Source organism: Myotis lucifugus, unplaced genomic scaffold, assembly GCF_000147115.1.
Source record: "Myotis lucifugus unplaced genomic scaffold, Myoluc2.0 scaffold_28, whole genome shotgun sequence".
In the NCBI taxonomy this organism is placed as follows: Eukaryota; Metazoa; Chordata; class Mammalia; order Chiroptera; family Vespertilionidae; genus Myotis; species Myotis lucifugus.
Window position 1 is genome coordinate 8,394,468 of NW_005871076.1, and position 15,261 is coordinate 8,409,728.

The window sequence follows — 15,261 nt, forward strand, 5'->3', positions numbered from 1 at the left end:
AATTAATCTTTTACCCGGTAGTACAAATATAGGTCACTATGTTGTCTCTATGGGATCTAAACCAAGGCGCTAAAATCAAACTACTGGGCTCTTAACACTGCCATCCCTTAAGTTATAAAATAAAAACTACACTTTTTTGGTTATTTTCTCATCAAATACATCAAAGAAAGTATATCCTTTCTCTAGGAAAATATTAAGTGTTACTTTGTTAGGTTCTCTAACCAATAATTCCAGGAACCTGAAAACTTTGGAACAAAGATCCAAAAGTTCAGAGAATATGTGTTCTAGTTTCTCCTTTCTTCTCTTATGAAGCATGAAATAGAGATCTAATAAAGTGCTGAGCTAGAACCCATTCAACTAAGAATTCTCATTAGACAATTTAAAAGGTGAATTCTAGTACTCTCATTCATCCAACAAATATTGGAGTGCTTACAAAATATGAAGAACTGTTCTGGCAGTGGGAACATAGGTCTGGTCTCGTAGAGCTGAAATTCCCATGAGATATGACAATCTACAAAAAGAGTAAAGAAATATTATATATGTAACATGTTAGATGGTGGTACATGTTATTAGGAATGAAAAACTTTCCTTTTCTTCTTAATGCCCAGGGTCTTTTATTCCCTTTCTGAATGCCTTCCTAGACTAATCCCAATTGACTTTTTTTTTTTTTTTTTTGGTCACTTCAGTCATCTCAGTAAAAGATCTGGATAGATAGGTTTGATGTTATACATTTTGGAAAGGTCTGCATTGAACAAAATAAGAAATAGCGAAGATAGCAAATGCTCTCTGATATGGAATTCAAGAAACACTTTAGACCCAAACAAATTTCTCTGAGAACCCTTTCAAAAGAGGAGCTATATCTCCACCCATAATTGGCTAAGCTTTTGTCAAAAAAAGGAAAGGGCTGATGTAGAGTGATTACCAGAACAGGTTAGAAGGTTACACACATAAAAGTGCAGTGGTTAGCTAGTTTGTGGTTTTCCGTACTGTTAAAATTCTCCACATTTATCTCATGTAAAAGTATTTTAAATGAAATAACAGGTGAGGTTTATATTGGGTGGGAGATAGGTAGGAGAGTAAGGCAAGTTAGAAGGAAGCTTTCAAATTCATCCCCAACTTCAAGAATGCCTCAGGAAATGCCTCTCAGGAAGTATGCATATATCCACTTGATAGAATGTGGGTAATGAAAGAATGTTCACCACCAATCCAAATGCCCCTTCCACCTCCCACCCAACATACTCTAAGATGGAAATGGTTAAGCAAGCTGCCAACAATTGCTTTTTATATTTTCCCTATAGCCTCATTCCCCTTGCCTTTAAAATACAACCACAAAAAGTGATTTAGATAAAAAGAATACAGATTATCCCTCACACAAGTCAGTTTATTAAAAATAGGCTTACAAACTCAGCAACAACCAAAACCACAGTAATATTTAAATATTCTTTGAATCATGTATATACTACAGAGCTCTTAAAAAGTACTTTCTTATAAGTTTGCTAGCCTGCTGATACTTGTAAATACTTATACAATATAAACTGCATCAAAACTGCTGGAAAAGCTTTGGCCATCAAGTCTCAGGTCTAAAACTGGAGCAATTGATCCCCTCATCACTGAACTGTTTGGATAAAGCAATTTGAAAACTAATTACCTTAAATCTGAGAGAAACCCAACACCTCTCATTGTTCACTAAAACCTTTTGCCAGAACAAATGTTTTTTTTTTTAAATATCCTTCTAAAACAGTAAGTGAAGTCACTACTAAATACTTTACTAAATAAATGCCTTATACTTGAAATAAAAAGGCATAAGAAGGAACTGATTTGAATAATTGGATTACTTTGATATAATTTTTTTTTCTCTAAAGAGAATAGTAAGAGCTGTTATGTTTACTATCTGGTGTTAAAATATTTAGTTTGGGTTTTTCTACTTTTCTATGGGTACACATGAACTTTCACCATCCCTTCCTAAACAGGATGTTTACATTTCTAGTATATGCAACAGACGTGGAAAGGCATGCACTTGATGGGGACAAAACTAATCTGTGATTTAAAATTTTTTAAGATGGAAAAAATAAAGAAAAACAAAGCTAATTCACAAAGCGGATAATCAAGGGTTGATCTACCAAAGTCAAGCAGCATCAGAAACAATTCCTCTAAATCAAAGAAGAGATGTAAGTGATGATAATAAAAATATGAGTTCTTATATGCCAGGCACTGTTCTTAGTACTTTATTTGTATCATTCTATTTAATCTTCCCCAAATCCTATGAAGTAGGTAGACTTTTACTTTGCAGATCAGGAAACTGAGGCACCGAAAGGTTAAGCGCAAGCTAAGGGCACAGAGCTAAGAAAGCTCTGAGGGCCAGGATTCTTATGTAGGCAGGCAGCCTCCAGAGCCAGCTCTGCTACGAGCTATTCTATCTCTGGATCATGGGTCAAGACCTTCCATTTATAGATGGATCTAAAGAAGGGAAATTAGTGGTTAAACTAAAAAAAACCAGACTTTAGATACAAATCCTTTTTCAAAACAGAACAAAACTAGCAAAGAATAACACATCAACACTCTTAGAAACAGAATGGGAAAATATTAATCATTCTGAGCAAAACCTCATGCTGAGTGGCAAGACATGATATTTCCATTTTCTATCATTAGTGCACAAAACAGCTCGTCACAGCAACTAATACTCTCCTTTTTATAACTCCAAAGAAGCAAGTTAAGTCAAAACAGAGCACACACACAAAAACAGAGAAACACACACACACATTAAGCAGGTTTTGAGGTTTATTAAAATAAAGTATTAGCAAACAATATGCAAAAATGAAGTTCTTACGAGTTATGGCTTTGAAAAGCATAATATAGTAAAACCTAATACATTTTTATAAGTATAAAAAAGATAACAGAATGGAAGCATGTTGCTAGAATTTCACTTTCTACAACATAAACAGAAGCAGAACAAGTACAAATAAGAAGCAGACCTATAGTGCAGCCATTGGTTTGGTCTTTATTATCTGCATATGGAAATATCTATTTGAGAGAACATGGACAGGTACATTTAAACATCCAGTTTTCATTATAATCTTATCCAATTTTAAAATAAGTAATTTTCAAAATGTAACTTAACCAATCAGGTTAAAAAAAAAACCACTTCTATTACCTTCAAGAGTCCCTACAGTTAAAAGACTTTATGAATGAATCAGAGCAACATCATCTGCAATGGGAAATCCAAATCTAAAAGATTTTTCTTTTATAAAGAACCTAGGCTTGTCTGACCTTGCTGGAACTTGGTTATAGCTAACACCAACTGGTACCTAATAATGGGGATAAAAATCTATCTTACAGAAAATTCTAAACTTTTTAAAAACAGCATCTTCAAATAAAACCTTACAGGACAATAGAATGATTTTAAGAATGTTAAGAACAGATTTAGATAAGAACCATGCAAACCTTTTTCACTCTGCCATGAATGACAGGAAAATCCTGCTCTGACTAGATCTTTTCAACGAAACAACTCATCACTGGTTTTACAGCAGTTGCTACCAGCAAATATTATAGCAGAAGCTCTTACTTTAAAAAAATATATATATGTAAAATCTCTCATTGGTTTTTGTTAACCATCCAATTTTTGGGTAATACTTCAATTATAAGATAGTTGTATGTTAGAAGATAAGTTTCTATTACTAATAATCCAGTATAACAACGGCTTGATAAACACTGTTACCTCTTGTAGTCAGGGCATGCTGAACCTGAACTGCAATCCAGTGGATTCCAGAGAACTGTCCAAGTTTCTGTGCAGCAGGTAAAATTGTTGCTGCAGACGTGATGCCTTGAATTCTCACCTTCCATACATGGATCTTCTCTGAGAAGAAAACCTCCCCAGAATCCCACCTGCTTCCATGAGGAAAACGCTGTTCAGGGGAAAACAGGTATCAAACCTGAGATTACCCCCCGCGAAAAGCTACCCTAGTTAATAGCTGAGGAGACCATCCATAAACCAATACTTACGAAAACTCGCTCCCATAAAAATCACCAACACTTCTAAAACCACCAGGCTATCTACTACCTTAAAAGGTCCGTGTTTATCTAGCTGATGAGTATGAGGAGGAAACGTTTATATTCCTAGGAGAGACTAAGTGAGGCTTTAAATAAGAAGACAAAGAAGGGCTCTCACGCTATTAAAAGTCAACAGGTCCAACATTTAAGTCATCATTGGAAGTTGAATTCAATAATTACCTAAAGGTTCTTCCTTCTTCAGAAAGTATAAAAGGTACTAGTATATTTAAGTGGGAAGGCAATAATAATCCAAAGTATTATTAAGCAAATAACTAGAAAAAGTATGAAGAAATGGATCTGAACTGGTATATTAGATGCTCTCTATAACAGAAGCACAGAACTGAAACTGGTACTATAAAACTTTAGAGTCCCTCTGCTATTGGTAGGATTTGATTTTTGTAAAAACTTTCTCCCTCAGCAGAACACTATTACAGGAGGATCATTTCCAGCAGGTCCCTTCAAATACAGAACGTTTTTTAATGTGAGCCCCAATTCTTGTCTTGATAATACATTTCAGATCTGAATACTTGATCATTTTACATCCTAAAAGGATGTCTTACTCTCAAATGTATGAAAAGTACATGGCTACATCCTCTTTCTGTACTATTAGATGTTGCTTCTTGAACTATCTAGTAATTTTACACTGGATTTGACCTCAGAAACCCAGCCAATTCTATTATCACAGTTTCTTACATAACAATAAAATGTGAAAAATTATTTATATTCTGACGTATGTATTTGACATTTTGGTTGATGTCTCCTTTGAATTTTCTCTAAAGAAAATATGTTAGCTTTAATAGGCCAATAATATGCTTACTAAGTTTTCATTTCATAACTTAAGTCAGGCAATACCCACCAGACCATAATATCCATTATGTAGTGATGTTAGTCAAATGCATCTCTTAAATTCTGTTTTCTCCCCCGCCAATCAGCATCTTTCTGTTGCTTTAATTCATTACCGAAATCAATTTTGATTCTAGTCTTCTTTTTGCATTTACCAAATTGGTTGTAATTTTATTATTCCCAGACTCTTTTCAGCTGGCATATATTAGTATGTTGTATATGCTATAAAATGTGATTATTGTAATGGTGGCAATGTTTTATAAACCATTCTGGAAATCAAATAAAAACGTAAAACTATAATTTTCTGAAATAGTGTCTTTCAGAGGTACTTTCTTTTCATTGGTCAGAATTTCATTTAGTTTTTAAAAAATCTTACTGGCAACTTTTATTTCCCATCCATGGATATTGGGCATCTTTGGGAATCATAGAAGCAGCCAGATTAAGTTTTCATTTAAAATCCACGGGTGTGGAATTGACAACTTTTAGTAAATACAACAGCCTTCTACTTCTCCATGAAACTCTTAACAGTTAATAGTTTCAGTACTGTCATTCATGAGACGCAATTCCTTAGAAAAACCACAGAAAAGGCCAATCACATAAAATCCTGCTAACTCTAAAAGCTGTGACATGAATAAAAACTATTTTTAGTTAACTCAATGGAAAGTCTCAATAAAACAATTCCACAGTTTCCTTCAGTTCAAGCCCACTGAGGTTGATTACATGTTTCTATCAGTCAACCTGGTGTTTTTTCCTACAAATTTGTTCCACAAATTGTATCATGAGCCTAGTAAGCAAAAAAAAAAAAAGTAAAATAAAAATTGTTCTATCACTAAGCAAATAGTATCCTCTTTCAGCTGGCTGACACAATTACAGAAGACTGATAATGTATGTCATGGAAAACTTATGTTTAAGGCTCAGGGGACTGTCAGAAAGTATCTTCTCACCCAGCAAAGGGCTGTGAGCTGAAACACATGGAAGGCACGTCATCTGAAAGAACTAAAACCATCCATTGGTTGCACTTTGTGAAAGCAATAAATAATGTCACAGAGAACAAAAAGAATCACATTCTCCTTTCCTCAAAAAATGTATTTACTTCCTCACAAAAGCAGAAAGGGTCAAGTAGAAAGTCAAACCAAATGAACATTTTAAACACAAAACTGACATAGCTCCATATAGTACTACAAGACACCAGAAAATAAGCTTTTTCTAATAGGTAAATTAGGTCACATTTTTTAAAATAATGTCTTTGTTCTCATGCCATAACTAAGTGTCCATCTGACTGCTCCATAGAAAAATGGGTAGAGTCTTTTATCCAAACCCTTTGAGCATGACTGATTAAATGGATATTTTAGGGTTTTCATGTCTTCCCTTTCTGAGAATTGTGTTCTTGGTGATTAGCATTCACATAGGTACTAAAAAAAAAATGTAAAAAGAGCATGCATGGTAACTGACAGAACAGTCTGTGTTCTTTGACACATGAAAGTTTTTAAATCAGCTATCTCAACCACCACTGCTGATTCATTTAATTATCACCAGTGCCCCCCAACCTCGGGGCTAGACTGAAGAGGCTTCTATGGCTACAGTATGCAGGTCCTTGCATGGGGAGACTGATGTAATAAGAGCAATGGGATTAATAAGTACATGACTTTTCAACACTAAAAACATCCATAAAACTGGAATTAAAAAGGCACCTTAAGCTGGGGCTACAGAACAACAGTATTATAATCTAGGCTGAAAATACAACAAAAGCTAAAAAAAAAAGTATAATTTCCTACAACTGTCATCTATAAATTGCAGTGTTTGTTAATACAAAGGGGTACCAAGGAAGTAAGGATGAGCATGTAAGTCCAAGTCACTTGAGTGTTTCACAAAAGATTACACTAAAAACTGTCACCCATCAAAGTGCAAAATAAAAGATTAATGCATGTCAAAATTAGAGTCCTTGCAACACTGGCCGAAAGCAGCAACATAGCTGACCAAGGCCGTGCATGCGCTGTCGCTAGCTATAAAGTAGTACTTATGGCAGGTTCTGAGTAAATGACACATACTGGAGACCTGTTGTTGGCAATAATTTTTTTAAAAAGGAAATGTTTTACAAAAGATATACTGAGTGAAGTCACAATACACTGACAAACAGCTGTATTAAGTGTAAATGTTATGATGTCATCTAGAAAACTATCACTTTGCTTTTACTGGACACTGCTTGTTACAGCAGTGCATAGTGTTCCTTCAAATAGAAGATTCTTTTTTATAGTTTCTCTTAAGTCCCTACCATATGCTTTTATAGAACAATGAATTAGACTTTTTAAAAGTTGGTGGGACACAGAAACTGGTAAAAGTTCAGCTTCTTAAGGATCAAGAATCAAAGGGAAGACTTTTCACTGTATACCCTCTTATTATACGATTATTATTTTTCATTATGTACTTTTTTTTTACTTTTTCAAAAACATTTTAACAAAAAAATTTGTTGAGACAATAAGGCAAAAGTATGTTCCAGTTTAAGATTAATGCATGATAATTTTTCTGCATCTTTCACAACAGTTTTGAAAGTTAATCACGTGAACATTAATACAAACAAATGTAGATTCATCACAAAATACAAATGTATTGGTCACAATTATGTAAAAAAAAAAAAAAAAAAAAAAGCTGTTTTCCATGTAAGCTCACAGTATCTGTACTGAAAGTTTCCCTAAAATTAAAACAAGTCCACTAATAACATAATTGAAGAGAATACTCTGCACTATGAAACAGAAGATATGGGGTTCAGGGGGGAGCCCATCTGAGTGAGGACTTTATCCAGCCACTGAAGAGGCCCATGAAGATGAATCTCAATCCAACATGGGGTGCTGGTAACATCCTGCCGGTGATATTCTGCTCCCCAGCCCTGTGAAAATGAACCAGTTGAAACCAATTTTAGGGCACTAACAAAAAGATACTTTAACAGTAGACATATGCAGAATGTACTTTTAAAAAAAAATTACAAAACGAATCAGCATTCACCATGGAGTTAAAATCAACACAATAGCTGCATTATTGAAAGATATATGCATTTTTAATAACATAATTCCATTAATAGAAACCCTTGGAACAAATTATTTCAGATTTCTTTATTTAATTTTATAAATTTAATACTTTCTAAAGTGCAATATCTCATAATTTAAAAATTAATATTTCTTCAGTGAGATACATTCTAATTTAAAGGGATAAATAAAACATATAAATAGCCTCATATAAGTTCACATCGGATTTTGTCACCAAAATTTTTTGCCTCCAGGTTTTAGCAGGTTTTTATTTTTTAATCAAATAAGGCATTGTAGATCTGATCAAGGCATGCAAGTATAATTTAAGTGGCAATCACATACAATTATCCTTTAAAATGGGAAATTGCTGGGATGAACTGAGCTAGAACACTTTATTCTAAAACACCAGACAAAGATTAAAATTGTCTCACTTTTACTTGCCCTGATTTATCAAACTCTCTGCTTTACCACTTACAGTAGTCCTGGCCCAGGAAAAGTAGGCTGGGGAGCCAGTGGTGGTGGTGGGGGGGGAGGCACACGGGGGAGAGGGCACGGGATAGGGGGCGCAGAGTGGTGGTGCAGAGGAACAGAACAGGAATGGGAAGACAAAATTAAATATGCAAAAGTCAGATTTCTACAGTAGGGAGGGAATGAGTACCTTCAAGGCTACTGATAAACTGATGCTTGACAGACCTATAACGAAGCAGCAAGGAAGCACTGGACTGTGGGACTGAATGCCAAAAAGAAAACACCCACACATAGCATTTGACAGTTGCTCTTGGGCTAAATCCATAAGGACCAAATACAGGTTGCTTAAATATATCACTAAAATTCTTTCCAAATTTTGTTCATGAACCATCATCATCTTTGGAATGCCAATAAAATCTGGTCAAGAGCAAATGATAAATCTGAAAACTTCTTTAAACTTTACAAATTCTCAATAACAGAACTTAGGCACAAGGAAAATAATTTTAATATCCTAAAGAATCCTTTAAGTTACTCTAATGGGAGCTAATAATAATTTAAATTGCTAAAACTAGGGAACTTTAAAAGAAATGTTAATATTAAATGTTCTCACCCGGCCAAGGTGGCTCAGTGGTTGAGCGTCGACCTACAAAAAAGTCATGGTCAATTCCCAGTCAGAGCCCAGCTTGTGGGTTGGATCTCCAATGTGGAGCATGAAGGAGGCAGCTGATCAATGATTCTCTCTCATCATTGATGTTTCTATCTCTCTCTCCTTCTCCCTCTCCCTCTCTCTAAAATCAATAAAAATACATATTTTAAAATGCTCTCTAGCAATTTAGCCTTTAACTTAAATTCTTTATAAACTCAGCCCCTATTCATCATCAAAATCAGTATCATGCATTTATAATGTTTGGTTTATAAAATAAAATCATAGACCTATCATGTGGTCAAAGTTATAGATTTAAGAATTTCATTTAAAAACCTATTAAACCAGGTCAAAATTACCACCTTTCATTTAATAATGGCTTTTTAAAAATTATATTCTACAGACATATAATATACATATTTGCAATGACTCAAATTAAGCTACAGGTCACAACCCACTTACCTTGACAAAACTCATTCGAATTGTACACATTTTGGTGAGCTCATATACTGCCTCAAATCCATGATTGACAGACTGAGCCAGAAGCTGTGCAAACTCTTGATTGTTAAAAATTTTGAGGCTGCAGCTGCTGGGAATCTTACAGACAGTGGTAGGATGAAAGCCGTGATGAAAGTTGCAGTTCCTACTCTGTACAAATATGCTGCTATCGCTGAGACACTCTGCATACACCTCTCCACCAACATAGTACAGATGAACACCTTAAAAAGACAGGCATTACAAGAGTCAACAAAGCAGTATAATGGAACCAAAAAGGCTGTATGAGATGCAACCAAGAACACCCACTAATCTATAGCAAACTCCCCAGTCTTTAGATAGAAGGTACCACTAGATGGCCTTACACAGCCACAAATAACCAAGAGGTTAATGTCTACATAAATCTAAAATTGTCCTCAAGTAACTAACACTTAAGACTCAAGTTGGCAGCATAAGAGGTTATCAATTCCTATGGCTTTTTCCCCTTTTCCAACAATCAGTTATCATCTCTATGAGAGAAAGCAACGGAAGAAAAAGACAAAAGGTACCTTATGATGAGTCCTTTCAAAGGCACGCTTGGTGCTATCAACTATCAACAGAGCCATTTGGCAAAGAGTTTTGCACTCCTTTTGCTAATGGAGGGAAGAGTAACATTAAAAAGCCACACACTCACCAAAAACCCTAAGGCATATGTGTACATTCCGGCCGCAAAAGGGCCTGTAAATGGCAGATTTACCTTTCTTCTAAAAAAATATTTTTGGCCCTGGCAAGGTAGCTCAGTTGGTTAGAGCATTGATCCCATACACCAAGGTTGTGGGTTTGAACCCCAGTCAGGGCACATATAAGAATCAACCAACAAATGCATAAATAAATGGAATGACAAATCAATGTCTCTCTCTTTCTCTCAAATCAATAAATTTTTAAGAGGTTAAAAATATTTTTGGTATTTAATATAAATAAATATGAACACAGTTACAATATTAAAAATTCAAATTATACAGCTAAAGCTGGAGTTGTTCCCAACTTTTTACTACTGCAAACAGTGCTAAAAGTACAAGAAGTGATCATCCTTGTACATACATACCTCTGCACACCCATGAGTCAGAGACTTGTATTAAACTGAGACATTAAAAACTTTTCTTTTCTGAGCAAATAAAGATGACCCTTAGAAGAAAGGGTCCAAGAACTATATATGCTGGGGGGAAAGGGAAAACCAATTCTAGAATTCACAAAGTAGATTTCTCTTGAATTATTCTACTATAGTGAGAATATTAATGCATAGAAATGAGGCATTTCACCGAAAAAATCAAGTTGGCTAAAGTCAAAAGAGAATGGGAACTTTCTTTTCAATTTATTTTTGGCCATAGTATTTTTCTGAATCTTTTCTGTAAGAAATTGCATTACAATTTATTTACCCTTGTTCAGTATTTGGACTAAGATTTTCTCAAGTCAAAAAAGCATTAAGTGATAAAAACAGAAGTTCTTAAGAAAGAGGCAATACACACTCTACCTGGGACAGACTTCTTTTCTGACCACTTGATAAAAGAGACTCTGACATTTCATTGCAGTGTGAGAAGTTCTTTGCTTGTTATGGCAACTGTCTTGTAGGACAAATAATAAATAAATCTTATTACTTGAATTAAAAAGTGGAAGGGGTGATGGTGAAGCTATGGAAGATTTATATCACTCAAACTGTATTTCCTACCTGTAACCCTTTTCCTCCAACATAATGGAAATTCCTATATGTCATCTCAACCCAAAATACTCCATAAATATCATAATAATAAAACCCTAATCCTTCCATAGCATTCCTTTATTCCACAAATATTTGTTGTATATTTACTATGAGTCAGGCACTGTTCTAGCTGCTGAAGATGTTGTAAATAATGCAAATTTCTGTAAAGCTTATAGTCTAGTCAGAAAAATATTTAAAAATCTAAACATAGAAGTAATATTCTTTCAGATCCTAAGAACTATGAAGAACCACCAAGCAGGATAAAGAAAAGAGGACTGATTATGTCTTTACTTCAACACCTGCAACTTGAGGGCAGAGACTACGCCTTAAGCTTTGTATGCTCCAGCAACTTACACAATGCATGGGACACAGAAAGCACAACAAAAACAGAATTCAAGTGAATGTAGGCAAATAACAAAATTACCTTTTCCAATATGTCTCCTAGTGTTTTCAATTGTCGAATTACGATTAACGTTTGACAACAACCCCAAACAGAATCTACTTTTGTTATTTGAAGGGTCTGTGAATCCATCTACTAACACACTAGTAGAAGACGCATGAAAAGCTTCCCCAACACGATTGTTTAATTCATAGTAAACAATTGAACACCAATGTTTGGGCTCTTCATAGGCAACAGGCTGAACATCTGTGAACAAACCAAACAGAAAAAATATTTAATGAATCCAAAACTCCAGATTCTTTAGATGCTTCCCTCTAACCCAAACCAAGAACTATATGAAAAAGAAAATTTTCAGATATTTCACTTAGTCTCACTGTCCTTCCTAGCTTTGAGTCTGTATCCAAAAAACAAACTCCAAATTGCCTTACATATGACAATTTTAAAAATTATACAAATACAAGGATAGCCAATATCACATTTTAAGTTGTTTTCCTAGCAGGATCTAATCCAGGTTTAAATTTGCAATGACAAACCTGTTTCAGCATCCTAAAAGATTTAACTATACCAGAATCTATAAAATTATATTAAACAAAAATCTGAACTAAAAAAACTAAGTGAGACACTCAATAAACCAGAAGAGAGGAGAACTTCCTCAACTTAATAAAAAACATTTACAAAAAAACCTGCAGCTAGCATCATACATACTTAATGGTGAAAAACTAGAAGCTTTTGCTAAGATTAGCAGTAATAAGGTAAGGATGTTCTCACCACTCCTTTTCAACATCGTATTGGAAGTCCTAGCTAATGCACCAAGACAAGAAAAGGAAATAAAAGGTATACAGATTGGAAAGAAAAAATAAAAACTGTCTTTTTTGCACAAATGAAATGACTACCTACATGATAGGCTAGGCGTATTAAATGCTTTCTTAAAATATTTTCAATTTTCAATGGGTTTATTATAAGTTAAGGAGTATCCATCTGTACTGACCAAATTCTCACTCATGTAAAAGTCAATAATTCATAATGGACACAGTGGGTGGGAGGGGCATGGAAGCTCTTCCTACAGTGCTAATAGGGTGTCTGTCTTGGAGCTGTAATCAGGCAGGAGTCATGGACCCTCAATTTTCTTTTAAAACAGCAGGGATAGCCCTAGCCGGTTTGGCTTAGTAAATAGAGCATCAGCCTGTGGACTGAAGGGTCCCAGGTGTGATTCCAGATCAGGAACATGACCAGACTGTAGGCTTGATCCCCAGTAGGGGGCGTGCAGGAGGCAGCTGATGAATGATTCTCATTGATGTTTCAATCTCTCCCTCTCCCTTCCTCTCTGAAATCAATTAAAAATATATATATATTTTAAAAGCAGGGATAAACATATGAGAAAAACTTAAGAATGGTCACATGGCCTATGTAGGCAGTGCAAAAGAACTGGTTAACTTTTAAAATTTAATTCTGATGATTCAATTGCAAAGAATTCAGATGAGGAGAAACAGAAAACAATTTATCAATGTGGACTCATAAAATGAAATCCTAACAGCTCAGATTTTAAAGAAGTTTATACAAAAATGGAACAAGAAGGGGCCCATAATCAAAGACACATACAAATGAGTAACAGGAAGTTATAAGAATGGTATCAGGAAAGCTAGAGCCAAGAATGAGCAGAAGATTATAGGGAAAAACTGCCAAGCAAAACTGAAAAGACAATTTTAGTTAGGATGAGAAGAAAAAGAAAAGCTTTGCCTCTGCTCAAGGCAAAGGATATATTGTTAACTGATGACTCAAAGCATTGCAGTTTAACTTTGATTTTCCTTCTGTTACCTCTCTGTCAAAGAAAAAACACAAAATATGACTGAAAGGGGAAGAAAGTTGGTGAAAAAAGACATCTATAAGAGTGAGAAGACTTCCGTGCCAATTCCTCTAAAGCAGTGGTTCTCAACCTTCCTAATGCTGCGACCCTTTAATACAGTTCCTCATGTTGTGGTGACCCCCAACCATAAAATTATTTTCGTTGCTACTTCATAACTGTAATTTTGCTACTGTTATGAATCGTAATGTAAATATCTGATATGCAGGATGTATTTTCATTGTTACAAATTGAACATAATTAAAGCATAGTGATTAATCACAAAAGCAATATGTAATTATATATGTGTTTTCCGATGGTCTTAGGCGACCCCTGTGAAAGGATAATTCAACCCCCAAAGGGGTCTCGACCCACAGGTTGAGAACCGCTGCTCTAAAGGGATTCAGTTGTTTGGCTTAGACAAACTGTACTCCAAGGAACACCTAACATACAATACTATCAAATGGCACTGTCTGGTTTCTGGAGAACCAGGAGAAAGAACAAAAGGAAAATGATTGTTGGGATAAATATTGTCCATATTCTCAGAAGGAAGGTAATATCAGGGCAATGCTAACTTTTACGATCAACTGATTACTGAAAAAATACCAAAGCAATTCAATGGAGAAATGATACTCTTTTCAATAAACACTGAGTGCTAGAACCAACTGGGTATCTACATGCACAAAGATGAGTCTAGACCTTTACCATACAAAAAGCTTAACTCAATAGGAATCAGACACTTAAATGTAAGAGCTAAGCTATAGAACTTCTAGCTTAGAAAAAATTTCTCAGGTGCAACACCAGAAAAGAAAAAAAAACTGTTAAATTGGACTCATCAAAACTAAAAACTTTGTGCTTCAAAAGATAACCATAAGAAAATAAAAAGACAATTCACAGACGGAGAAAATATTTGCAAATTATTTATCTGATAAAGGACTTCTGTCCAGAAGGTATAGAGAACAATTACAATTCAATAATAAGACAAACAATGCAATTTTTAAATGGGCAAAAGATTTGAATAAACATTTCACCAAAGATACATGAATAGTTAATAAGTACATAAAAATGTTCAACAACATTATTCATTAGGGAAATGCAAATTAAACCACAGTTAGATAACACTTTACACCCACTAGAATGGCTATAACAAAAAAAAATAACAAGCGTTAAGAGTATGTGGAGAAACTGGAACCTTCATGGTCCTGCCTGTTTAGAGAAACTTGGCAGTTTTTCTTAAATAGTTAATTTACCATATGACTCAGAAATTCCACTTTTGGCATCTACCCAAGAAAAAGAAAAAGAGTGTCCACACAAAGACTTATATGCTAATGTTCATAACAGCATTGTTTATACTAACCAAAAACTGGAAACAATTCATATGTCCATCACCTAGTGAATGGATAAAAAAAATGTGGTACATCCGCATAATGGAATACTTGTTCAATAATAAAAAAGAACTACTGATACATGCAACAACATGGATGAACCTTAAAAACATGATACTAAGTGAAAGAAGCCAGGTGCAGCAAAATATACAATATGTTATTCTATTTATATGAAATGCTTAGAAAAGGCAAATCTATAGACATAGAAAACAGATTAAAAGGTCTCTGAAGAGACAAATGGCAGGGGAGGGGGGATTAGAGAACAACCAAAGGACTTGTATGCATGCATATTAGCATAACCAATGGACACAGACACTGGGGCGGTGGGGACTTGCCCGGGTGGGAATGGCTGGGGGGGAGGGAAGGGGGGAAGTTTCAAACGGGG

The 15,261-nt window shown here is 34.8% G+C and overlaps 1 protein-coding gene across 4 annotated transcripts in view; it reads right to left on the bottom strand.

Annotated features, from left to right (window-relative positions):
- Positions 1–2,764: 2,764 nt before the first annotated feature.
- SMAD5 (SMAD family member 5) overlaps positions 2,765–15,261 on the bottom strand; it is a 41,426-nt gene continuing 28,929 nt past the window's right edge. For all 4 annotated transcript variants that reach the window (XM_006086557.3, XM_014453885.2, XM_023752143.1 and 1 more), the window contains 3 exons: positions 11,676–11,897; positions 9,484–9,740; positions 2,765–7,774 (listed from right to left, as the gene is read on the bottom strand). In XM_006086557.3, coding sequence (XP_006086619.1) covers positions 7,631–7,774; positions 9,484–9,740; positions 11,676–11,897 — 623 coding nt within the window. In that variant the 3' untranslated portion in view covers positions 2,765–7,630. The remainder of the gene's footprint in view (positions 7,775–9,483; positions 9,741–11,675; positions 11,898–15,261) is intronic.